A 25,322-nucleotide genomic window follows, 5' to 3' on the forward strand; every position below is an offset into this window, starting at 1 on the left:
GGTTTTTCATCTAACGGTGAATATTTAATGCTTTTTTACCAAGGTAACTTGGATTGCAAAACCTGATTTGAAAACTATATAAAGGAGAACTCTAACAACTAGGAAACCTAATACCCACACCTCATATGTGATACTAGTTGTATTGCTAGAGTGGATTCTCCTTTAACCTTAGGTTTCTTCTCGAGACCCCGTAGGTTAACGACTTGAAGACTTTATTGGGATTGTGAAGCCAGACCGATACTACTTCTCTTGTAGTTGTGTGATCTGATCTTGCCGTTTCTATCGTATGAGTACAATTGTAAAATTGGCTTTATTTCTCCGATAAACAAGATAGAAAAGTAATCACAAACGTCTTTCGTCTCATCGTTTGTGATTCCACAATATCTAGTTTCGCCATCATACGATTTAGATTATTGTGAGGTGATTGATAATACCGAGCTGTTCTTCGGGAATATAAGTCTGGTTTATCAATTGGTTCCTGTTCACCTTGATTTATCAAAAGACGGAACAAAAACTCTTGGGTATTTCGGTGGGAGACATATTTATTCAATCCTATAGAATTTTTTGTGTGAGACAGATTTTTTTATAAAGTCTTCGACTTTGTGTCGTAGCAACTCTTAGTTGTGGGTGAGATCAGCTAAGGGAATCAAGTGGGTTGTATCCTGCTGGGATCAGAGATGTAAGGAGCGCAACTATACCTTGAATCAATGTGAGATTGATTAGGGTCCAACTACAGTCCAGTCTGAAGTTAATTGGTAGTAGGCTAGTCACTGTAGCGGCTTAATAGAGTGTGGTGTTCAAACTGGAGTAGGTCCTGGGGTTTTTCTGTATTTGCGGTTTCCTCGTTAACAAAATTCTGGTGTTTGTATTATTTCTTTTTCGTATTATATTTTGTTATATAATTGAAATATCACAGGTTGTGTGTTATATCAATCAATTCGAATATCCAACCTTTGGTTGTTGATTTACATTGATTGACACTTGGATATTGGTCTTTTATACCTTCCAAGTTATCTCTCTTATATTTAATTAAGACTCACAGATTTCCATTTGCTTGAGTAAGAATTAAATCGAGAGATCGAGATATTACACTCTTTGATATACTTTATTCTAGATTGAGTTTGACTGTCTAATTGATTCTCTAGAAAGTGTATTGGATTAAATCCTCTCAGATTGCCAAACGAATTATTGGGTGTGGTTGTTAGACCCCCGCATTTTCAATTGGTATCAGAGCAGGCAAACACATTAAAGACCTGATAAGTCCGTGTTTGTAGCGATCTGATATGGACAAAGGTGATATCTTTATAAACGTACCACAAGTCTTCGATGGCTCTAATCACTTATGGTGGAAAATTGCTATGCGAGATTTTCTTCAATCGCGTGATTTGCAATCATGGGTTTATGTAGTTAACGGCTATGATGCTGGCAAATGGTAATACAACCGTTCCAAAGAATATTGGTGCGTATGATGCTGCCGAGATACTTGACGCAAAGCAAAACTCCGACGGGTTGAATGCAATCATTCATGCCATTATCCCATATCTTCAACACCATGTGACAACGTGCACTAGGTATAAAGATGCTTGGGATATATTAGAAACCATATTTGAAGGTAATACCATTGAAAAGGAAGCTAGGCTTCAAAACCTTAATTCCGATTGGGGAAACCTTCGTATGGCAGATGAAGATTCATTTGATGAGTTTAATCACAAAGTGTCTGAAATTGTTAATGCATCTTTTGCATTGGGTAAGACTATTCCTGAAAAGGACATTGTGATGAAAATTCTCAGATCGCTGCCATCAAGATACGATTCTAAGAAGCATTCCATCGTTGAAGGAAATAACCTTGATACGCTCTCCAGAAATACGTTGGTTGGAAAGATAAAGATCTTTGATCATGAGCATACATCCAAAATCGGAAAGGATGTTTCCTTCAAAGCACAAAGAAACACTAAACTACTTGACAAAGGTAAAAGTGTTTGCGTCTCTGAGGATGATTTTTCTGAGACTGATTCATCAGATGAAGATCTTGACAAATCAGTCTCGATGATCACAAGACAGTTTAGAGATCTCTTATTAAAGAGAAGTAAATGGTTTTCCAGAGACAAACCTAGGTCACCAGTTAAACCTCATAATCACATTCCTCCTAAAAACAGGGATGCTGACGAGGCTGATGACGAGGATATGCCACAGTGATTTTAAGTGTAAGGTTTTTGATCATTTTTCCAATGAGTGTCCAAACCGTATAAAATACACTGGGAACAAAGGTCTTGCTGCAACCCTTGATGAAATGTCGGATCACTATGATTCTGATGAAGAAGGAAAATTAAGTGTTGCACTTCTTTGTGAAGATATTGATTTTGATAATTGTAGCAATACATACATCAATCTTGATATCCTTCCATAAGATTCAACCAATCTGGAAGAAAAAATTAATGCTTCTTTTGGAAACTCCTTGTGTGATTTTTCAGGTACCAATCTGTGTTTAGCCGTTTGCACATCTCGGGGATCTGAATCATCTTATTCATTGACATGCTCTTATTGTTCACTCAAAGGTCATGAACTTTCTAAGTGTTTCAAGTACAAACACAAGATGAGATATGTCAATAAACTTCAACAAAGAGCAAATCGCCTGGCATACAAGCTTAAACTTGTTCAAAAAACCGCTGAGGTATGTAAGATTTTATCGTATTCAAAGAAGTTGGTTTCCAAAGATAGGTCAAGACCAATAGAGAAAAGAGTATGGTCTAAACATATTGATAGACAGGGGTCTAGGAATTCTTCTCAAGAAGGTAATGGTGGACAAATTGCTATTCACCACAACAAAACTTGACTGTGTTGTTTTTGTGCATCTTATCTCATGTGCCTGATTAAAAGAGACAAGATTGTGCACACCTCAGGCTTAAAGAGAAATACTTGTTTTTGTTTTTCTTATTTTTCTTGAGATTGGGATTCTTTCATGTTGGAAGGGACTTCCCTGTTGAATCAATAAAAGAGGGTTATTCTCGACAATTCTACTCTCTTTAGAGTTGTGATTGTGCGTGCGTGAACTTGTGTGGATAAAGGTTTTGTAACCCTACATTCCTTTTTACTCCTCTGAAACTCATTTCATCTTAAGATTCCCTGTTGAGTTCAAATTGTGATTTCCTCTCACAAACCCATATACGTATGGATACTCCAAGCATCATGTCTTCTGATGGAAAAGATGTTAATATGATTTTTTAAGACATCAATTATGAAGGAAAAAGAGAAATCTCTGTTGCCTCCAACTTTGAAAAGAAAAGGAAGGAATGTGAGGAAGCCAATGGATGTTCCTTCAAATTCTCAGAAGTTTTCAGGTGTTCTTGATGAGTTGAAGAAAACAAGGAAGGAGATTCAGAAAATAAAGGCTCTTGTTATGAGAACTCTTGAAATTCAGAAGGCCCTTGTTCGACATCATCAGCCTAGAAGGTTTGTTGGAATTGACTCCTTCCTCCACGAACCGTATGTTTCCATGTCTGTTGACGACAAGGAGTTCGGGGACGATAAAGAATTCTTCAGAGGTCTCAATGTCTAGTAAATCTTCTTATGAGAATTTTTATTCTTGTTTTTGTTTAGAAGAATAACTAGGGTTTGGAATAGCCATTATTGTGATTACACATAGATAATTCCAAAAGTTTTCATCTTCAATGTTTTTAGATTTATTAATTTAAATTCTAAGTTTTTTGGAAGATGATGTCTGCAATTTTAATCTTTATGATTTTATATATTGCAAATTGTTATGGGATATGGTGTTTGCGTCTGTGAACTATAATTGTCCCATACTTGTTCAAAAGTTATCTCTATTATGTTGATATAAATGTATTGATAAAAGATAGAATGAACTTTTGACAAACAAAAGTTAAAGCCTTTTATGTCACTAGTTTGATAAGAGAAAGGATGGAGCTTTTTTTCACAAGGATTAAGTCCGTCATATGTCATTATGCGAATAGTGATGGAAGACAGAATGAAGCCTTGTATATTCCGCAGTATTGGTCGATCTCCGATCCACATTTTTGTGTATGTAATGTATTGCTCCGTAAGGTTCCTTATGTTTGAGCATGACCAACTAAATTGATCTTTCTTGTTTGGTTATTTTAGTTGTTGCTTCGTAAGTTCTCTTATGTCGAGCATGACCAATTGAATTGATCACTTTTATGGTTAATTTATTGTGTATTCCGATTGAATTAATCATAGGTTTTCTTGTGGTTAATTGAATTGTGTTTTTTCGATTGGATTAATCATGAATTTTTTTGTGGATAATTCAATTGAATACTTTGAATTTCAAATTCATGATTTCATATGATTTGATTATGTCCAAAGAAATCCTTCTTTTATTGTGAAAGTAAGGTCGCCTTTGTTGTTCCTTTGGGAATGACATTTTATGGGTAATAGTTCTTTTGAACTTGTGCTTAATCGCCATATCTTTGTGGGTAGTGCGGCTATGGAATATTTTAGGGGTTATCTTGTATCTTTATAAACTTCTTGATTAATGCATTTAGCTTCGGCTTTATGATTGCATCTGAATTTGTTGGTATGTTAATATACCTTTGGTCATGAAGTATCTCCGTGGAAATTTCATTAGGATTCCACTGATTTTTGTACCTTTGCCAATTTATTGATAAAAAGGGGGAGAATTAATGTGTAGTTCATACTACAAATACATATGGTTTACGGATCATTATGTAAGTGGGAGTGGTTTTCATGTTGAGATAAAGTATTGACTAAGGAGGGGTGATACGTATCACCATAGTATTTTTGTCAAAGTTGTGATACAATTGAACTTTGATATTGTGTAATAATACTATGACATTGTATAAAATGATTGAGAGCATTTGCTTTCTCATTGTTATATCTACGGATCTTCAAAAACTATGAGACTAAACTTACAACCTTTGGAATCATGGAGTACTTGGAAGTGACGAAGATTTCGATTCGCATTGAAGATGACAAGGAGATCAAGCATGTGGATGAAGCTTCAATTTTTATTTATTTTGTAATCCATATGTATTGATAGTTTTGCCACTAAAATTGATAAAGGGGGAGATTGTTAGACCATTGCTCGGTTGAACTCGCATGCATTGCTATCTAAAGCATGTTTGTCAATGTTAGTGATAAAAACTATATGTCTTAATTTCTAGTCTATTTATAGATGTCTCGAACTAGGACATAGATAGTGTAGTTGAGCTTAGATCTCTCAGCGTTCATCATTTTGAAGACGAAGAACTACTAAGGGGAGCTTGTGGAACTTCATCAACAAAAGGTATGTGGAGACTTAAACTCTCTATCACTTGGAAAGTATATTTATTCTCTATCTCCTATATTTAGACATAAGTCGTGTTACGATATAGTTTTCTATTATACACATTTGAGATATCGAGCTAAGTTTATCTCGCTTATATATTTCTCGAAATATGTGTTGGAAAGATTTCGCTTTAGCCATGTTCATCTTATATTCGTGATGAAAGTCCGAATAAGATCATATGAAAATTTCTGAGTTACATCTAACATGGTTTGTGTGATACACTCATTTGGTGTTTCCTTGGAATGTTTAATTATGATAATTTCAATAACTTGAAAATCGCTTTAAAGAAAAATAGTTTGTGAACAACAACTATATAACGTCCTCAAAGAAAGTTTCAATGATTGAAATTAAGAGTTGATGAGATAACCATCTTTGGATATAAGCATATATAGTGTGTTCGCACATTAATGTATAAATCCATAAACCGGGAACCAAGTGTATGCATTTGTGTGTATACAAAATTGGTGAAGGAGACAGCATAAGTATGCGTACCCGTACACATACTGGTAGAGATTTTCGAACCGAAAACATCTGTTGTGTTTAGGAATTACAAGCTCCTAAACTAGTCACCTTAAGTATGCGTACACGTACGCATACTAGAGGAAGTTTTTGAACCGAAAATATCTGCTGAGTTTGGGAATTACAAACTCCTAAACTAGTCACCTTAAGTATACGTACCCGTATGCATACTGGCGGAAGTTTTCGAACCGAGAATTTCTGCTGAGTTTGGAAACTTAACAAACTTAAATCCGGTTGCTTAAGTACGCATACCCATACGCATACTTAAGCTGGTTATTTTGTCAAATCGTTCTGTTCATGAACTTAAACATTTAAATATTAAGGAATGAAATCTTTACAAACCGTGGTGATAATGTTCATGATTGATTCAAGTGAATCAAACCGATTTGGTTTCAATTGTATTCTTCTATCCAATTCAACATCTCTTTAACTAGTTTCATTTGAGTCATTTGAACTAGTTATGGATAAGATGAATAAGGTTAATATGAGAGTAAACATATGGCTAACCTCGGTTAACTAATTGTTGAGCCAACATGAGTGTACACGTTTGGGTACGATTACATAAACCTAAATTAGGGTACATTTCCTATGTGTGTAAAAAGCTAAGTTCGATCTAACGGTTGAAAGATATTAGCTTGGTTGAATCAGGTTTTTCATCTAATGGTGAATATTGAATGCTTTGTTACCAAGGTAACTTGGATTGCAAAACCTGATTTGAAAACTATATAAAGGAGAACTCTAACAACTAGGAAACCTAATACCCACACCTCATATGTGATACTAGTTGTATTGCTAGAGTGGATTCTCCTTTAACCTTAGGTTTCTTCTCGAGACCCCGTAGGTTAACGACTTGAAGACTTTATTGGGATTGTGAAGCCAGACCGATACTACTTCTCTTGTAGTTGTGTGATCTGATCTTTTTGTTTCTATCGTATGAGTACAATTGTAAAATTGTCTTGAGATATTTTCTCCGATAGGCAAGATAGAAAAGTAATCGCAAACGTCTTTCGTCTCATCGTTTATGATTCCACAATATCTAGTTTCGCTATCATACGATTTAGATTATTGTGAGGTGATTGATAATACTGAGCTGTTCTTCGGGAATATAAGTCTAGTTTATCAGTTGGTTCATGTTCACCTTGATTTACCAAAAGACGGAACAAAAACTCTTGGGTATTTTTGTGGGAGACAGATTTATTCAATCCTATAGACTTTTCTGTGTGAGACAAATTTGTTTATCAAGTCTTCGACTTTGGGACGTAACAACTTTTGGTTGTGTGTGAGATCAGTTAAGGGAATCAAGTGCGTAGTATCCTGCTGGGATCAGATACGTAAGGAGCGCAACTGTACCTTGAATCAGTGTGAGATTGATTACGGTTCAACTACAGTCCAGTCCGAAGTTAATTGGTAGCAGGATAGTGTCTGTAGCGGCTTAATACAGTGTGGTGTTCAAACTGGACTAGGTCCCGAGGTTTTTCTGCATTTGCGGTTTCCTCGTTAACAAAATTCTGGTGTTTGTGTTATTTCTTTTCCGCATTATATTTTGTTATATAATTGAAATATCACAGGTTGTGCGTTAGATCAATCAATTAGAATATCCAACCTCTGGTTGTTGATTTACATTGATTGACACTTGGATATTGGTCTTTGGTACCATCCAAGTTATCTCTCTTATATTTAATTAAGATTCACAGATTTCTATTTGCTTGAGTAAGAATTACATCGAGAGATTGAGATATTACACTCTTTGATATACTTTATTATAGATAGTGTCTGACTGTCTAGTTGATTCTCTAGAAAGTGTATTGGAGTAAGTCCTCTCAGATTTCCAAACGAATTGTTGGGTGTGGTTGTTAGGCCCCCGCATTTTCAGATCCCATCGACATTTAGTCTTTTTTAGTTTATGAATGCGTAATACCCCGATACTCGGCGGTGGTAGGCCGAATGGAATATAAGTAATGATTTGTCATTTCCAAACACCGAGGCCTTTTCAGCACAATTGGCTCCAAAGTCGGCAGAAAACTCTGCAGTTAAGCGTGCTCGGGTGGGAGCAATCCAGGGTGGGTGACCATCCGGGAAGTCACTTCTGGATTACCTCAGCGAAGCCCGTTGAAAACCCTACACTGCCGGATAACTGCATTGGCTAAGTGGGGACAATATCGGTAGAGGACGGGTCATTACAAATGGTATTAAAGCCGACGACGGGTCACTTGCCGAGGGTGGGAAGGTACGCTGGACGTGGTTGGTCCAGGTGCTTCTCATGAGGGGAAAGGAACGTCGGAGATCTGGGCTTGCGTATATGTTCTGGAGCCGAGGAAGACTCCTATTTAAGGTGGTGGTATTGTAATACCCCGATATTCGACGGTGGTTGGCCGAATGGAATATAAGTAATGATTTGTCATATCCAAACACCGAGGCCTTTTCAGCACAATTGGCTCAAGAGTTGACAGAAACTCTGCTTTTTAAAAAAAATCTCGGTCGGGAGCAATCCAGGGATGGGTGATCATCCGCGAAGTTACTTCTGGATTACCGCAGCGAATCCCGTTGAAAACCCTACACTGCCGGATAATCGCAGTGGTTAAGTGGGGACAGTATCGGTGGAGGACGGATCATTATAGAATGATAATAATTAGAAAACCCCAAAAAAAGAGCTAATAAATGCTAATTAAAATAGAGTTGTTTAGGAATTTTCAAGAATATATGGCTAAGAGGCTTCGATTTTACTTCCTAACGACAGTATTTTGTTTTATTTGGTATACCTGATCATGCAGATGTTTTTTTTTTCCATTTTTTTCTTTTTTTCTTTTGTATTGAAAAAGAAATGTGGTAGAGGCTAGGATTTCACTTTGCACAGAAAGATAGCTTCTGGTAGTTTAGGCTAAACTATCTGCTAGACAGTAGGAAAAGATGGACATATACCGATTACTTTATCCACAATCCAGAATTATAGGCCGATTGTGGCCGCTAATAATGTTCTTTCTCTGACAAAGCTAAAAGCCGATAAGGCACCACAGTCCAGATCATTGTTATTATTTATACGATGCGGCTACGATGTGGTTGGACCACATACTTCTTCTTTAAATGCTGACACGTTGTACAAAGTAGGAGAAAATCGGAAAACTATTTCTTTTCTTTTTTTGATGAAAAACGAAATTATATTGAGACTAAAAGATATTGTACAATAAATTTACAATTTTATTTTTAGTAAAGATATTAGAGATGACGCTCTCCTTTTTGGCTTTTTGGTGAATCTGACTTGTTTTGTGTTGAGATCTTCTAATCCTCGCTTCTTTGGCTATTGAATCTGCCGCTGAATTATGGTCCCGGATTATGTATCTGATCTTTGCCTGAGGTAGCCTTTTTCGAATTTGCATGATGTTTTCAAAAATATTCTCAGTAACCCAAGACGTGATATCACCAGAGCTGTTGATAGAGTCAACCAATAGTTTGCAATCTGTAACTATTATAACACTTGATAGGAGATTTTCTTATAACCATTTTAAAGATTTTAGGAGCGCCTTTGCTTATGCATGAAAAGCTGTAAAAGCCTTCTCCGATCCCACAGATAAATGCATGAGAGCTTCTTGGTCCGTTGAGTAAAGAATAGATGCATACCCCATAGTTAAATCCTCCTTTTTAAAAGAAGAGTCAACAAATATAATCCAATCCGAGTTGAATTCCGACCAAGAAGATCTATTAATCTTATTAATCTTAGATAAATATCCGTCTATGGTACTTGCCTCTTTTATAAAATTCTTGATTTTTTCAATCACCCTTATGGGATCTGGGATTTTTTTTGAAAAACTACCTCGCATCCGTATTTCCATATGAACCAAGTTATAGTGGCAATTTTTTCTTTGAATTGAAGAAACTTTGGATCTGAAATCCAAATTTTAATCCAGTCATCGATCGAAGCTGTGAGAATTTGAGTATTTACTGCATCAAGGGAGCACCCGAACCAAATGGCCCTCGCGAAAGGGCAATCCCTGAAAAGGTGATGCTCTGTTTCCGCTTCTTGAACATTGCACATGGGGAAATTTGGCGAGATTTCCGAATTGTGGGCTGCTAGTCTACTTTTTGTAGGTAGAGCCTTTTGAACTAACTTCCATATAAACAGTCTGATTCTTGGGATAGTTTGTATTTTCAACAAAGATCGCCAAGGGAAAACTTTTTCGTTCTCATTTACCTGGCTTTGGTTGATTAGAAAATTGTAGATATTTTTTGCTGAAAGAACCCCTAAATCATGGTGTTTCCATCTGATTTTGTCCGATTGTGTCGCCCTATGATGAATTGCCAGAATCTTTTCCTTTGCTTCAGGATTGAATAAGTTAGTAACTAACTCATAATTCCACTCTCCTTCCTCATTTAATAGTTCCTTGACTCTTTGTGGTAGGGGTTCTCTTTATCCATTGGTCTTTCTATGATTTCTTCATTTGGTATCCAGTTGTCTTCCTAAATCTTCACTTGCTCTCCATTTTTTACTTGCCAAGCATAGTTTCCTTTGATGATATTCAGACCTTTTTGAATGCTTGTCCATATTCAAGAGAGCTCATAGTTTCTAATCGTTTCCATTAGGTTGCCATTATAAAAATATTCCGCTTCTAGGAGTTTTACCCACAATTGGTCTTTTTCGCTTAGTAATCTACTGGCTAGTTTTGATAACATCGCTATGTTAAAATTGTGCGGGTTTTTTATACCTAGACTTCCTTGGGATTTGGGTCTACACATATTAATCCACGCCCTTATATATCCAGCTTTCTTCTTTGAATCATCTTTTTTCCACCAAAAGCATCTCTGTATTCTATCTAGTTTATCCAGGGTTTCTTTGGGAAGATCTAGCATTTGCATTTGGTTACTGGGGTAAGCTTGCAAAGTAGCTTGAATTAAAACTGTTCTTCTCGCTTGAGATAACAATTTTTCCTTCCAACCCTGAAGAGTGTTATAATACCTTTGTAGGAGGGGTTCAAAATTCTCTTTTCTATTTTTTTCAAAAAACAGTGGAGTTCCAAGGTATCTATCATTTTCGTCATCAGGGGAACTTTTAGGATTTTTGCTATGATTTTCCCGTGCTTGGGGTGAATTTTAGGGCTGAAGTAAATTCCCGATTTTTGGAGATTCACCATTTGACCCGTGATCTCCCCGAAAGAGGATAATATATATAGAAGATTTTTTGCTTCTCCCAGGTCGGATTTTGTGAATAAGAAGCAATCATCAGCAAAGAAGAGGTGCGAGATAGTTGGGGCTTTTTTGTTTATTTTTAGACCAGAGATTTTTTTCTCGATTGTAGCTTTTTCTAAAAGTCTAGAAAGAATCTCCATGCTAATGAGAAAAATATATGGGGATAGAGGGTCCCATTTTCTGAGACCTCTGGAGTTAGTGAAAATTGGACCTGGGGAACCATTTAGGAGTATAGAGAAACAGGTAGTGGAAACGCATTGAAAAATTAGGTTGACCCAAGCATCGCTAAAACCGAAGGAAGATATATCTTTTATGATAAAAGGCTACTCAACCCTATCAAAAGCTTTAGACGGATCTAATTTTAGAGTTAAAAAACCCTGCTTTTTCTTTGAAGTTTTCATTGAGTGAATGAGTTCGTGAGCAATGATAATATTATCAGTAATTTTTCTACCTGAGAGAAAAGCAGATTGGTTGGGGGAAATAATTCTGTTTAAAATAGGCTTTAGTCTATTTGCTAAAATTTTTGATATAAGTTTGTATATTGAATTGCTAATACTGATGGTCCTAAAATCACTTGCGGTTTGAGGAGTGGTGGTTTTTGGGATGAGGGTAATGAAAGAATGATTTAACTCCTGAGTCAAAACTCCGGTTTTAAAGAAATCATGAATAACATAGGTGATATCAGGGCCCAAATTTCCCAATTTTCTTTGATGAAGCCAAGTTGAAAACCATCCGGCCCTGGAGCACCCCAGGGATTCATATTGGATAGAGTGGACCAAATTTCATCTCTATATGGAATTTGGGTTAAAGAACAATTTTCCTCGTCGGAAATACAAGGTTTAATGATTTCCGACAGATCCAAATTATAATTACTCATTTGTGAAGTTCCAATATGATTGAAATGGTTTATAAGAAGGGAATTTAGTTGTTGTCTATCAGAGATCTAAAGACCTGAGGGTTCTCGGAGAGAATGGATTGCATTGATTTTCTTTCGATTAGAGGCCGAAGCATGGAAATATTCCATATTTTGGTCAAACTCCTTGAAAAATTTATCACGAGAAAGTTGGTAATAATAATCATTTTCTATTTCGTACCATTTTCCAAGCTCAGCTTGTAGATCTTTGAGAGTAGCTATTTTGGTGGAAATATTACCGAATTGTGAATATTCTCTATCCTGGTAATCAGCATCTTTATATTTTTGTGGATGTTTCCAAAAACCTCATAGTTCCAGTGGGCTAAATCCGAGGAAAGAACTTTTAAGTTTTGGGCTAGGTTTTTGTTTGAGGAGTTTCTAGAGTTTATTTTCCAAGAGGCCTCGACCACATTTGTTAAAGTAGGGTGGTTTAACCAAGAGCAGATACATCTAAAAGGTTTTTGTATATTATTGGTTTCCGGGTTTGAGTCAAACAGTATTGGAGTGTGATCTGACCCTACTCTGGATAGATGACTTACCTTTGTATCCGGAAATAATTGGATCCACTGGAACGATTCAAGAGCTCCGTCGATTCTCTCACAGATGTTTGCTTCGCCATTTCTATTGTTTGACCAAGTGAAAGGTGCTCCTTCATAACCCGCATCTTGGAGACCCATTGAGTCTATCACTTTTGTAACAAAAGCTTTGCTACTCGAGCTTGTATTATTTCCACCTTGTTTCTCTCCTGGATCCAGAATGACATTTAGATCCCGAATTAAAAACCAAGTTTTTTTTGAAAATGCGGGGGTCTAACAACCTCACCCAATATTTCGATTAGCAATATGTATGGACTAACTCTAATATACTTTTAAGAGAATCAACTAGACAGTCAGACTCAATCTTAATAAAAAGTATATCAAGGAGTTAATATCCCGATCTCTTGATTTGATCTATACTCAAACAAATAAAAATCTGTGAGTCTTTATCAAATACAAGAGATATAAACTTGGATGGTACCAAAGACCAATACCCAAGGATCAATCAATTTCCAATCAACAACCAAAGGTTGGATTTCACAATTGATCGATACAACGCACAACCTGTGATATTTCAATTATATACAAAAACATAATGCGTAATAGAAATAACATAGACACCAGAAGTTTTGTTAACGAGGAAACCGCAAATGTAGAAAAACCTCGGGACCTAGTCCAGATTCAACACCACACCGTATTAAGTCGCTACAGACACTATCCTACTACAAAATAACTTCGGTCTGGACTGTAATTGAACCCCAATCAATCTCACACTGATTCAAGGTACAATTGCGCTCCTTACGTCTCTGATCCCAGCAGGATGCTACGCACCTGATTTCCTTAGCTGATCTCACCCACAACCAAGAGTTGCTATGACCCAAAGTCGAAGACTTGATAAACAAATATGTATCACACAAAAAAGTATACAGTAATAGATAAATCTGTCTCCCACAGATAAATCTACGAGTTTGTTCAGTCTTTTGATATAAATCAAGGTGAACAAGAACCAATTGATAACCCGGACTTATATTCCCGAAGAACAGCCTAGAATTATCAATCACCTCACAATAATCTTAATTGTATGGTAGCGACACAAGATATTGCGGAATCACAAATGATGAGATGAAGATGTTTGTGATTTCTTTTTATCTTGCCCTATCGGAGATATAATCTCAAGCCAATCTTTCAATTGAACTCGTACGATAGAAAATGACAAGATCAGATCGCTCAACTATAAGAGAAGTAGTTTCATCTGGCTTCATAATCCCAATGAAGTCTTTAAGTCGTTAGCCTACAGGGTCTCGAGAAGAAACCTAAGGTTAAAGGAGAATCGACTCTAGATAAACCAACTAGTATCACACAAGAGGTGTGGGGATTAGGTTTCCCAGTTGCTAGAGTTCTCCTTTATATAGTTTTCAAATCAGGGTTTGCAATCTAAGTTACCTTGGTAACAAAGCATTCAATATTCACCGTTAGATGAAAAACCTGATTAGATACAAGCTAATATCTTTCAACCGTTAGATCGAAACTTATTCCAGGAGTGGGAGAAACTGGGGTTGATGCCTAATTCATCAAAGAAGAATCTCGAGCATGAAAGCCTAGAATTTCCGTACAGTATACACATAGTTCTCTAGTCTTAGAAGTTTCCCTGATATTGTTGATAAGATTTCGTTGCCTGTAAAATTTGTTTTCCCTTCAAGTTACTTGAGTTCTGGCAAGGAACTGTTATCTACTGCCATATGAATCGTCTGGTTTGCTTGTTATAAGTTGTGCTAAACCACATGATTGTTTTGGCTGATGAAAGCTGGCGGATTAAGATTTAGAGAGTGAGAGATAATGGTCTCTTGAAGCTTTCAAGACGTTGGATGCTACAGGAAATATTGATCCCAATCATTATGAATTTGTTAATGTCTGTTTGTCCTCCCTACATAATTGCAAGATGGATAGTTCTTCTCTTGGGATTCCGCTAACATGAAATTCAACTGTATATCGGTTCACTTGGGTAGCCTACGCGAGCATAATTGCCTGTGCCAAAAAATTTCCTGTTTGGGTCACCAAGCTTCACAATTCCATCAGAGCAGACCGTTATTCTGGTTTTGCGCTGCAAAATGTTGGTGAAGCAGCAATGTAGATTGGTAAGTTGGTGAGATGGCCATCAAAGTCTCGAGGACGCTTGTGTGTTGGAGGATATGCATATATGTTGGAGGAAGTATTGTTTAAATCAATTCAAAGGTACATTTAACTGTTTTCTTCTTGGTGAATTTCTTTTGTAAAGAGGGGCAACTTTGAGAGAGGATCAAGTGATTTCAATTGCCTTGCACTGTGAAATGCATTGTTGCTTGTAAATATTCAGGAGAGGTAGAAGGTTGTAGAATTAGTTTTGGTTCCCTTTGCGCTTAAAACATTGTTGTACTTGAAGTGACATTCCTGCCCCTTTTATTTTAAATACGAGTTTTTTACAATTTATATCACATTGTCATTCTGGAGATTAGAGGCTGGACCAATTTCCGACTATCGGAGATGGCAACCCCACTGAGAAATATATTATTATTTTATTAAATAGATTATTAATAGTTTTTTTAATTTATCGAATTAAAATTTAGATAGTAAAGGCTGACCAAGTTTATACACTTGTTTCAGCGAAAACGATTTTTTTTTTAATCTAAAAATACGTTAAATTAGAAAACTGAATATACGTGATGCTGACTTCACCTTACTGGGTGAAGTGGAGAAAAAAAAAAACTGAAATAGCCTGATGTGGTGCATTTAAGAAAAAGATCGTCATGTCATTTTATTCTCCCGTCTCTTCGGACAGAACATCCCTATGGGCACCAACTTCTCTGGTAATTGCTAGTTTAGAAGCCAGAGGGCGACCGGAGTACGTTCAACATCCGCCTGATTCCTCCTTACTAAAAACATTCTTCATTCTCCAATCTGTTCTCTCTTTCTCTTTATAATTCGTTTTCCAGTTCTCATTCTCATCAACATGAATTTGCATGATTTGGCTAGGAAATACAAGGAAGAATCTCGTGGAATTTACTGAAAAAAGTAAGAACGATTTTAATTCATCATACATAAGAGAATTGATTAATTGACTTATTTTTGAAATTTTGGTTTTCTTATATTTTGACCTAATCATAAACTTGCTGCTCCTAATTTTGATAATAATCGAACACAAATTTATCAATCAATTTTGGTTACCGATTTTGTTTATGGATGCAGAATACACTGATGGTGATTTTGATTATGATGATGAGGTTGAATGGAGTTCTCTGTCCACGTCCGCAGAGGATGTTATGAAAAAAGCCAAAATCTTAGAGGATGAGAAGAAAAAATCAGGCATGACAGGAACAAGTCTGGATACACAATCAAATTTTCATATGATTTTTTAGTTTGTGAGATACTCAGCAAACTCTTAATGAAGTCGCCAGTGAGGTTCACATGCCTTTTCAAAAGTTGCCAATCTTTGATTGAAAAGGATCCCTACTACATTCACTAAAACCAAATACTCTTTATTGGATCTAATACTACCTTCTGTAGATGCATAGGAATACGAACAGTGATGCAGTCACAAGTCTAGGTAGTGAATCTTTAGAGTCCATTTGCTTTCTCAATTCCATTATTTGCTATTTACTTGGCTATTTAATAGTATTGGTTAGTCTACATCCTCCTTTATAATGGTCTGCTACTCTAATTTGTTCCTCACTTGTTTGTATGAATTTGCAGATGAAGAAAAAACTAACATGGATAGTGAAGATAGAGCTTCAGAGGAGAATATGGCAACTGAGAGGAAGAAAAGGAGAAGCGCAAATCACAGGAGGATGGGATCGAATCAGACCAGAACGACGGTATTGAAATTGCCACTGGAGTGAAGAAGAAAAAGGATTCCATAAGCAAAAGCGATGTTTAAGTAAGTTTATCAGAAAAATGTCTTTTTTTTTGTGTTGGTAAATTTGCTGCAGAGAGGTGTTTTTGGCTAGTATGTCCACCTACTACTTGGACCACATTTATACTTCTTATTTCTGTTAGCTATGGCACGTAACATTTAACCAAGTTCTTTCCAAATTGCAGGGTATGTAACCCATTCTCTGAGATACCTGTAGCCGTGCTTCTGCTCCAGATTTGCTTACTTTATGGTGTTGAACTGCGGGAAACAGTTGAAGCTCTTCTCCCTCAACGGATAACTGCCTTTTGCTGGGCTCTTGGCTTAAGTGGTTTCTTGTGTTTTAAACCTGAGGACCTTGGTGGTCAGAAGAATGTGAAATTGGAAAGGCAGCAGGACAAACTGCGTGATGGACTCATTGCTGCTCAAGATCCAAATAAAAATATTTGCACCTCTAATGGGTAAGTGATTTCAAGTATGTTATCTTTTTGTATGAGTTTGAGTAGCAGTAGAAAATTTTAATTTTTATCATAAACACTTGTGAATCATCATTAGTCGCCTCTTAAAGAGTCTTAGCAGCTAACAGTGCAAACGTGTACCCGGTAGGTACTACTCGAATTGGTAGTGATGTACGTACAATTGGGGATTCATGAATAATGAGGACATAGACAATTGTTAAAACAGTGATCAATATACAATTGTTAAAAATAGTTCCTTTGCTGCTTGTTGAAGACTTAATTGATACCCCAAAGTTTGAAACTGAAAATATTCTTTTTGGCAACACATCTCTATAAGATCAAATTTGTTGGTCATGTTGCTGGTGCAACTGTTAGACCGTGAAGCCCATTGTATATACCTGTTATGATCTCGCACCAATCATATCACTTTTCCATTCTCAGTCTGCTGTTGAAAAATGATATCTACTGTTAATCCTCACTTTCCCATTTTATCAAAATATATTCATGGTGAAATATGAGATATTTTCATGAACCTGGTAGTGTATCTTGTCATCTGTACCCAACTTAAGCTTAAATCTTCTACTGGATCTCTCACTATTTTGCAGCTCAACTTTTGTACTACGTGTTGTGTTGTTGGTCTTTCTGGCATGGATAATGTTGCTCCTGTTCAGTTCATCTTTGATAATCGTATCCCTACCACTAAGACGTGTACTGCTCAGTTCCCATTTCTAATCTCCCAATAACTCATGGCATCAAGAGCAACGGTAATGTACTCGTAGACAGTGTACTTTCTGCTCTATTCCATGCATTTTAGGTGAATTTTGTTATTAACACTAAGCTTCCGACTTGTTTTCTTAGATCTCCATGCCTTCTTTATTGGAAATGTTTCCATCTGGACTTCTTTCACTGGAGCAAGATACTTCGTGGAGCGCTTTAAAGCAGGGAAAGGGCATTTACAGTTCAGCGTATCTGCAAGTCATTTTGTATCATCATTAGGGGTTCTATTCTACTATCACTCCGGGTATGGGACTGATGCAATATATATTTTCTGTATCTTTCTCAGCATTTCTTGAAGCTGGTGAATTCTCTGTCTTCCCTTGCGTTCTCGCAAGATGGGTAGTTCCCTTGCTTGGGTTTTCGCTAACAGTAAACTCAACATTGGGTAGCCTATGTGACCACAATTGTACTGGTTTCCTGTGCCAAAAGATCTCTTGTTTGGATCACCAACCTTCACAATTCTTCTATCCAAGATGACCGTTATTTTGGTTTTGGGGTGCAAAATTTTGGTGAAGCAGCAATAGGGTGCGAAAATGAGAATGTTTAAGTTTGTGATATGGCTAATGTGTGCCAGATACATCATTCTTATATGCAAAGTGCCTTCTTAAACTGTGAAATATGCTCCACAGTGTTGCTTATAAATATTCAGAAGAGGTTTGCTTCTGAATTTGAAGTTTTGGCCAAAACATGTTGTACTGAAAAACTTCAAATCCCAAGTTGTTTACAGTTGATGTCATTGTAATTCTGGAGAGTTGAGTCTGGACCAGTTTCCGTTGGTCGGAAATCGGTAACCAAGATATCACAAAACACACCAACCTGGTTAAGGGCAACCACCAATGGGCTAACCACAATGTCCTAGTCGCTTTATAAAAAAAGAATTCAAAATAAAAAGCACCACAGAAAAGACAAATTACTGACACTCTGAGTTCTGTTGTACAGACGAGACGCGCCCGTACGAACAGAGAGAAAGAAAATGGTGGGAGGGAGAATGAATAGCAGGGAAATGGGTTTTCGTTTCTTTCTACGAAAAAAACTTCTTACACAGAGACCAGTAGACTAGTAGTCAAGGAAGAGGAATCAGGAGCCAAATAGAGAGAGTGAAAATGAGAAGAAGATTAGAAGAAACCAGAGAAAAGGAGATACTAGAACAAGAAGAAGAAGATGAAGAAGAAGAAGAAGAAGAAGAAGAAGAAGATGAAGATGAAGAAGAAGAGGAGCAGATTTGTAGAATTTGTCACAGCCCTGGTGATTCTAAAAACCCACTTAAGTATCCTTGTGCTTGTTCTGGGAGTATCAAATTTGTTCACTCTAAATGTCTCCTCCGCTGGATGAAGCAACGCATCACTCTTAAATGCGAGGTTTCACTCTTTCTCTCTGTCTCTCTTCTTTCATTCAATTTTTTGGTTAGGGTTTATAATTTTTATTTTGTTTGGTTTGCAGGTGTGTAATCATAAATATCCGATGCATCGTGTTTATGCTGAAAATACTCCAACAAGATTACCTCTCAGAGAGTTTGTGAGCGGGATTCCAATGCAAGCATGTCGTATTGTGCGCCTCTGTGTCCGGATTTGTGTTTCAGTTCTAAACCAACTCCTCATGCTACCATATATCTCATTTTGGATATGGCGTTTGAGTTTAGCAAATGGCCTTTCTGAAGGAATACAAGTATTACTTCACAGTCATATGTCTCCTTCATCATTTATGATGATGGACTGGTTGTATGCCCTTCTAATTGGCAATATTGCCTTATTATTTCTCATGTGGTTAAGTGGCTTTGATGAGCAATTCGCTCATATTCTAGCTCCACAACCAGGTAATAGGAATCATAATGCTGAAGAAATTGGTGAAGATGCTGGGGTGGAACAGCAAGCTATTGCTGGTGTAAGAGATGCCGATCTTGTCGAACTGTTATTAACAGTGTTGATAGCTCTTCTTCGGTATTTTCGTGGATTGATTATTAGTATCTTCAGGCTTGCTGTTCATGATCCTGTAAGAAGGACTTTTATTTATCTGGCTACGGGTACCTCATATGTAAGTTCCATTCCTTTATTTTCCATTTCTCTATTTACATTAGTACCAAGAGCATTAGCTTCAATTGAACAAGTTGCTTCCAAGTTGCTAAACAATTATTGCTAAGATGTTTCCATGGTAAGTTAAGCATATGCCATTTAGTACAAAATGGATATATCTAGTTCTTGAATGGTTATCCGTCTAAGACCACTTCCAGTTGTAGCAATTACAAAGAAGAAAAAATACTACAATAATCTCAAACTATTGCTGGTTTAGTAAGTGAGCTTCTATTATCTTTGTTGTGATGGACATTGATAATAGAAGTATATGGTTTTATATCCCTGTGATCTAAGTATATGGTCTCGCTTTCTCTTTCTTTTTCGCTTATCTAAGTATGAACCTTTTTCTGCATCCATCAAACATGTTAGCTGCAGGACAACTAGAATACTTACGTGAATTTCTTAGACTGTTCGCCCATCTTTTGTTTATGAATTTATTACGTTATAATTTTAAAATCATACTCTCTCTCACTCTCTCTTTGCAGTTTTTGCTTAGCAATAACGTGCAGCGTGCGCTGAGAATTTTGGGGCTCATTGGACAAATAGTCCTGCTTTGTCTTTCATGGCTTTTCTTCGCAGCTTCATCGATTTTCACACCATCTATAAAGTCAGCACTCTATATAGAAAATAACTCATTGAAGAATGCATCACTTGTCATTACAAATTTATCTGCTGAGATTCAGAATGATAGCCTCCTTTCATCTGCTATAGACTGGACCAGTACTGGACCAGGAGAGGACTTAAGAAGTGTTGGCATACCACTTTTAGTGTACCCAAGCTCAGGCCTGTATGATGTTATTACTCTTGCTACTGGATATACAGTCGCTGCGCCTTTGGTCATCTTTGTCCTTGGTGTCCCTAGAAGAAGAATTGCATCAAAGATACATTACCGTCTGAGGAAACTCCTGACTGCAATGACAAATCCTTTCTTTCTGATAATTCATCTTGGGGTTCTTCCTTTGGTGTATGGTTGGTGGTTAGATGTCTGTACCATCACGGTGCTTGGGAGGTCAATTTCTGATAGGGTGGAATTCTTTTCAGAATACCCTTTATTTAGCTCTTTAATGCATTGGACGATAGGAATCATGTACCTGTTTCAGATACACATTTCAACTAGCCATGTTCGAAGGGTACTTTTCTTTAACCCTTCTGACGAAATTATGTAATCACCAGTTTCTTTTGTGCCCTTCTTAATAATGTATCACCTTTGACTACTTGTTCAGGTTTCGCGCAATGAAGTTCTATACTTTTTTCACGACTTAGCAGAACCAATTCACATCATTTTACGTGGACTTACGAGTGACGTGCGAGTTCAAGCTAGTAAACTTCTGTTCTCCATTGCCGTTAATGGCATTTTGATAGTATGCCTGGTATATTTACCAGTTATACTAACCATGCGATTAGCATCAACTATCTTCCCTCTGCATATGCCGTAAGTTGCCACCTACTACTTGTGAACCACATTTTTACTTCTTATTTCTGTTAGCTATGATAAGGAACGATTAACCAGGTTCTTTCCAAATTGCAGGGTATCTGACCCATTCACTGAGATTCCTGTAGTCATGCTCCTGCTCCAGATTTGCTTACCTTATGCAATTGAACTGCGGGAAACTGTTGAATCTCTTCTCCGTCAATGGGTTACTTCAGTTTGCTGTGTTCTTCGCTTAGTTGGTTTCTTGTGTTGTAGACCTGAGGACATTGGTGGGCATGAGAATGTGAAAGTGGAAAGGCAGCAAGACAGACTGTGTGATGGACTCATTGCTGCTCAAGATCCAAACAAAAATATTTTCATCCCTATTGGGTAAGTGATTTCAAGTATGCGATCTTCGTTTATGAGTTTGAGTAGCACTAGAAACATTAAATTTGTATCATAATCACGTGTGGAATCTGTTCTATCGAAAGATACTCATGGCGAAATATGAGATATCTCAACTGTTTTGCAGCTCTACTTTTGTACTTCGTGTTGTGTTGTTTGTCTTGCTTGCGTGGATAATGTTGCTCCTCTGGATAATGTGGCTCCTCTTCAGTTCATCTTTGATAATTGTATCCCTACCACTAGGACGAATCCTGCTCAGTTCCATTTCTAATCTCCCAATATCTCATGGCATCAAGTGCAACGGTAATGTACTTTCTGCTCTATTCCATGATATTTAGGTGAATTTTACTATTAACACTATGCTTCCGACTTCTTTCTTCAGACCTCTATGCCTTCTTTATTGGAAATGTTTCCATCTGGACTTCTTTCACCGGAACAAGATACTTCATCAAGCACTTTAAAGCAGGGAAAGGGCATTTACAGTTCAGCGATATCTGCAAGTCGTTTTGCATCATCATTAGGGGTTCTGTTCTACTATCACTTTGGGTATGGAACTGATGTGACAGATATTTTCTGTATCTTTCTCAGGATTCTATTTAATATGTGAGTTCTAGTGTTGATATTTGTCTTCTGGTTTCAGATCATTGTCATTCCCCTGTTAGTCGGGCTTTTATTTGAGTTTTGGTTCATGGTGCCAATACGAGCATTGGTGGTTGAAGCCCCAGTTTTAGCCTTGTGTCAGGATTGGGCAGTAGGATTCTTCTTCTTTAAGCTGTGGAGGACACTGGTACGTGCTGTTACTCTTAACTGTGTGTCACTTTTGAATGGCATCTTAAAATGGTCACTTAAGATGGAGGGGCACATAATGGTCATTGGTTGATTTGCGTTGTTCAGGTTGTGCTGAACCATAGAAGTGTTCTGGTGGATGAAAGCTGGCGGATTAAGTTTGAGAGGGTGAGAGGAAATGATGTCTTGAAGCTTCCAAGGCGTTGGATGCTGCAGGAGATACTGATCCCAATCATTATGAGTCTGTTGATGTTTCTTTGTCCTCCCTACTTTGCAAGATGGATGCTTGGGTTTCCGGTAACAGTAAACGCAACTGTCGATCTGTTTACTTGGGTAGCCTATGTGACCATAATTGTAGTGTCTTCCTGTGCCAAAAGATTACCTGTTTGGATCACCACCCTTCACAATTCCATCCGAGATGACCGTTATTCTGGTTTTGGGCTGCAAAATTTTGGTGAAGCAGGAGTGGATTGCGAAAATGAGACTGGTAAGTTGGTGAGATGGCTATCAGAGTCTCGAGGACGCTAGTGTGTGTCGAATAATTAATGTCAGCAAGGAAGTATCATAAGAATCAAAGGTGTGTTTAGCTGTTTAGTTGTTTTGTTAATAGGGAAATTTTGAGAGAGGTTGTAAATATTCAGAAGAGGTAGAAGGTTGCATAACTACTAGTTTTGAAGGTTGTACTTGAAAGTACTGAAACAGAGAAGTGAAACTCTTGTATTGGAATTGTGAAAAATTGTGAATTTTTTTAAAATATGAGTTACTTCCAATTGTAACCTGTTATAGGGGCGGCATGGTTTATTAGAGGGGCGGCGGTGTGATAGTAATGTCCCTCTAGTTGGTTAGGGGATGTCCTATAAAGGGTGTAAATTAACTAGATTACCCTCCCCATTTTTTAACCTAAATCAAAGTTAAATTGAAAATTTGTTTTCTTTCTTCTTCTCCTTCTCCGATCAACCGTAATTTCCATTAAAACTCAAAATTTCATCATCTTCGATTAATCGACGATTCGAAAATTAATCAAGTGTGGTGTAATGACTTATATGAGGTATGTTTTGAAAACCCAGTTACAATTTGGTTTATTTTGTTCGATTTAAGTTTAATTTCTATCAAAAATTAGGGTTTTAGATGAAAATTGAAATTGAAATTTCTGTGTTTATGTGAGTTACGGTTGATTTTAACTCAATTACGAACCGTAACTGGATATTTTGATGTTGTTACGGTTGGTAATAGTTCAATTACCAACCGTATGTTCTTATATCTCCTAATTTTCTTCAGTTACGGTTGGTAACCATTTTAGTTTTCGAACCGTAACTCAGTTACGGTTGGTATCGAGCATTTGGTTACCAACCGTAACTGGTTTTACGATTGGGTTTTCTTCAAATTTAACCAGTTACGGTTGGTAGTTCATCTTTTACGAACCATAACTTCGATTTACGGTTGGTTATGAGCAAAATTCCAACCGTAATTAGCTCTGAAAATGTAAAAAAAAAATGAATTTTTTACGTATTTTAGATAACTTTGAGCAACAAAAAGTTAGTTGGGACTAATTTAGAAGTATACCCGATCATTTTCAGGTCCTGGTTCTTCATTTTGTTGGTTAATTTCTTCAATTGGTTGAGATTGACCTTCTCCTCTAAACTTTTTTTTTTTAACTCTAAAAATCTGATTTTGGTTTTGATTTTGAGTTAATATAAGTGAAATTAATCATTAACACTAAACTTGATTATCATCATTAAACTAGGTTATCAATTATGAGGATTAATTTGTCATTTTCAGTATTTTTTTTTATAAGGGACATCTTGAATGATCATGTAATGACCCTTTTTGTCCTATTAGAATGCCGCCCCTATAACAGGTTACTTCCAATTTATCTCATTGTCATTCTGCAACATAGTTATTCAGTTATGTAATTCTCATTGGAATTCCCATTTCTTAGGTTTGGCAAAAATTTGGGTAAAAAGAATAGCTGTTGACAGTGGGATTTGAACCCACGCCCTTCCGGACCAGCGCCTTAGACCAACTCGGCCATATCAACATTGTTGGCATTAGGGCAACTCCTATTGTATCGCAGCCTAAACACCCGTAGCTCAAGGATATTTTTGCCACTATGGATATTAAAGCATCCATTGCTCAGGGCACAAATAGGACTCACATAAATATTATTATTATATGTGTTGCAGTCTAGTTTCTCGCTTGAATTCCAACTAGTTTCTTATCGTCTGATGATGTATTTGATAATTGATTCACATTTTATTATTTTTTTGAATATATAAAATAGATTTCCATAAGTTCATTAAGGCCAAGCACTATGGTAGGGATTATCCCTTCCCTATCCCTTAATTGTGGGAAAGGGATATGCTCACAAGGCAGCCTCACTATGGTCTGCTTTTTTTTCTAAATTTTTTTCTACGGGTTTAGATAATTATTATTTATGGGTAAAAAAAATTGAAGAGAAATAATAGGAAATAAAGAGTTTTAGTAGAAATAATAGAGTTAAAAGTAAAAAAAAAAGTGAAAAAAGTGAAAAAAAAATTCTCAAACAGAAACTAAGTATTCGTTGAAAATCACATGGATACCCAGTTTCCGTAAAGCAGGATTTTACACGGAAATTGAGTTTCCTTGCCACATCCCTTCCCTACTACCTGGATCAGATCCGATCAACTTTGAGTAGTAGGGAAGGAATATCTCTACTTATGGGATACTATGACCGGTCCCAACAATAAAGCGCCAAGATGGCGCGATACTGAAGTTGTGCCCGGGCTAATGGAGCTGCATAGTCCGATGATGAAGCACCAACATGGTTGAGACAAGAAAGGCTACTTAGCATATGTAATATTATGCGGTAGTGTTGCACATCTATATTCAGAGTTATCCCTGTTCAAGGAAGGAAGGAATGATCAAATGCAAGTCATGGAATGGCTTTGGCACTGTATAAGCATTAGCCAAGACTTGGAAAATGCATATGCAACAGTGGCGTTGCCAAATGCGATATTGTTGTCAATTTATGAGGCCAAAAGAATGCAAGTGATGCACATAAAGTATGAAGATGAGCCAAGAAGTA

The 25,322-nt window shown here is 36.9% G+C and overlaps 1 protein-coding gene across 2 annotated transcripts; it reads left to right on the forward strand.

Moving 5' to 3' along the window:
- Positions 1-15,274: 15,274 nt before the first annotated feature.
- On the forward strand, positions 15,275-23,012 carry LOC113287115 (probable E3 ubiquitin ligase SUD1). 2 transcript variants are annotated; one of them, XM_026535791.1, is made up of 16 exons: positions 15,275-15,347; positions 15,479-15,517; positions 15,692-16,049; positions 16,196-16,379; positions 16,541-16,813; positions 17,416-17,574; positions 17,669-17,831; positions 18,527-18,945; positions 19,028-19,618; positions 20,142-20,786; positions 20,880-21,088; positions 21,185-21,457; positions 21,600-21,775; positions 21,855-22,018; positions 22,113-22,259; positions 22,367-23,012. In XM_026535791.1, the coding sequence occupies exons 8-16, from the start codon at positions 18,691-18,693 to the stop codon at positions 22,784-22,786; spliced, it is 2,880 nt and encodes a 959-aa protein (XP_026391576.1). In that variant the 5' UTR covers positions 15,275-15,347; positions 15,479-15,517; positions 15,692-16,049; positions 16,196-16,379; positions 16,541-16,813; positions 17,416-17,574; positions 17,669-17,831; positions 18,527-18,690; the 3' UTR covers positions 22,787-23,012. The 2 variants fall into 2 exon arrangements, with proteins under 2 accessions (XP_026391576.1, XP_026391577.1); XM_026535792.1 differs by having other exon boundaries at positions 15,282-15,517; positions 21,684-21,775.
- Positions 23,013-25,322: the final 2,310 nt, after the last annotated feature.

The sequence above is a fragment of the Papaver somniferum genome, chromosome 6, assembly GCF_003573695.1.
Source record: "Papaver somniferum cultivar HN1 chromosome 6, ASM357369v1, whole genome shotgun sequence".
Classification (NCBI taxonomy): domain Eukaryota; kingdom Viridiplantae; phylum Streptophyta; class Magnoliopsida; order Ranunculales; family Papaveraceae; genus Papaver; species Papaver somniferum.

What these genes read in the sequence shown, in the direction of transcription:
- LOC113287115 (XM_026535791.1), top strand. Translation starts at nt 18,691, where the DNA reads ATGAGAAGAAGATTAGAAGAAACCAGAGAAAAGGAGATACTAGAACAA. An exon ending in GCATCACTCTTAAATGCGAG is followed by an intron (nt 18,946 to 19,027) that starts GTTTCACTCTTT and finishes TTTGGTTTGCAG; the next exon opens with GTGTGTAATCATAAATATCC. An exon ending in AATATTTTCATCCCTATTGG is followed by an intron (nt 21,458 to 21,599) that starts GTAAGTGATTTC and finishes ACTGTTTTGCAG; the next exon opens with CTCTACTTTTGTACTTCGTG.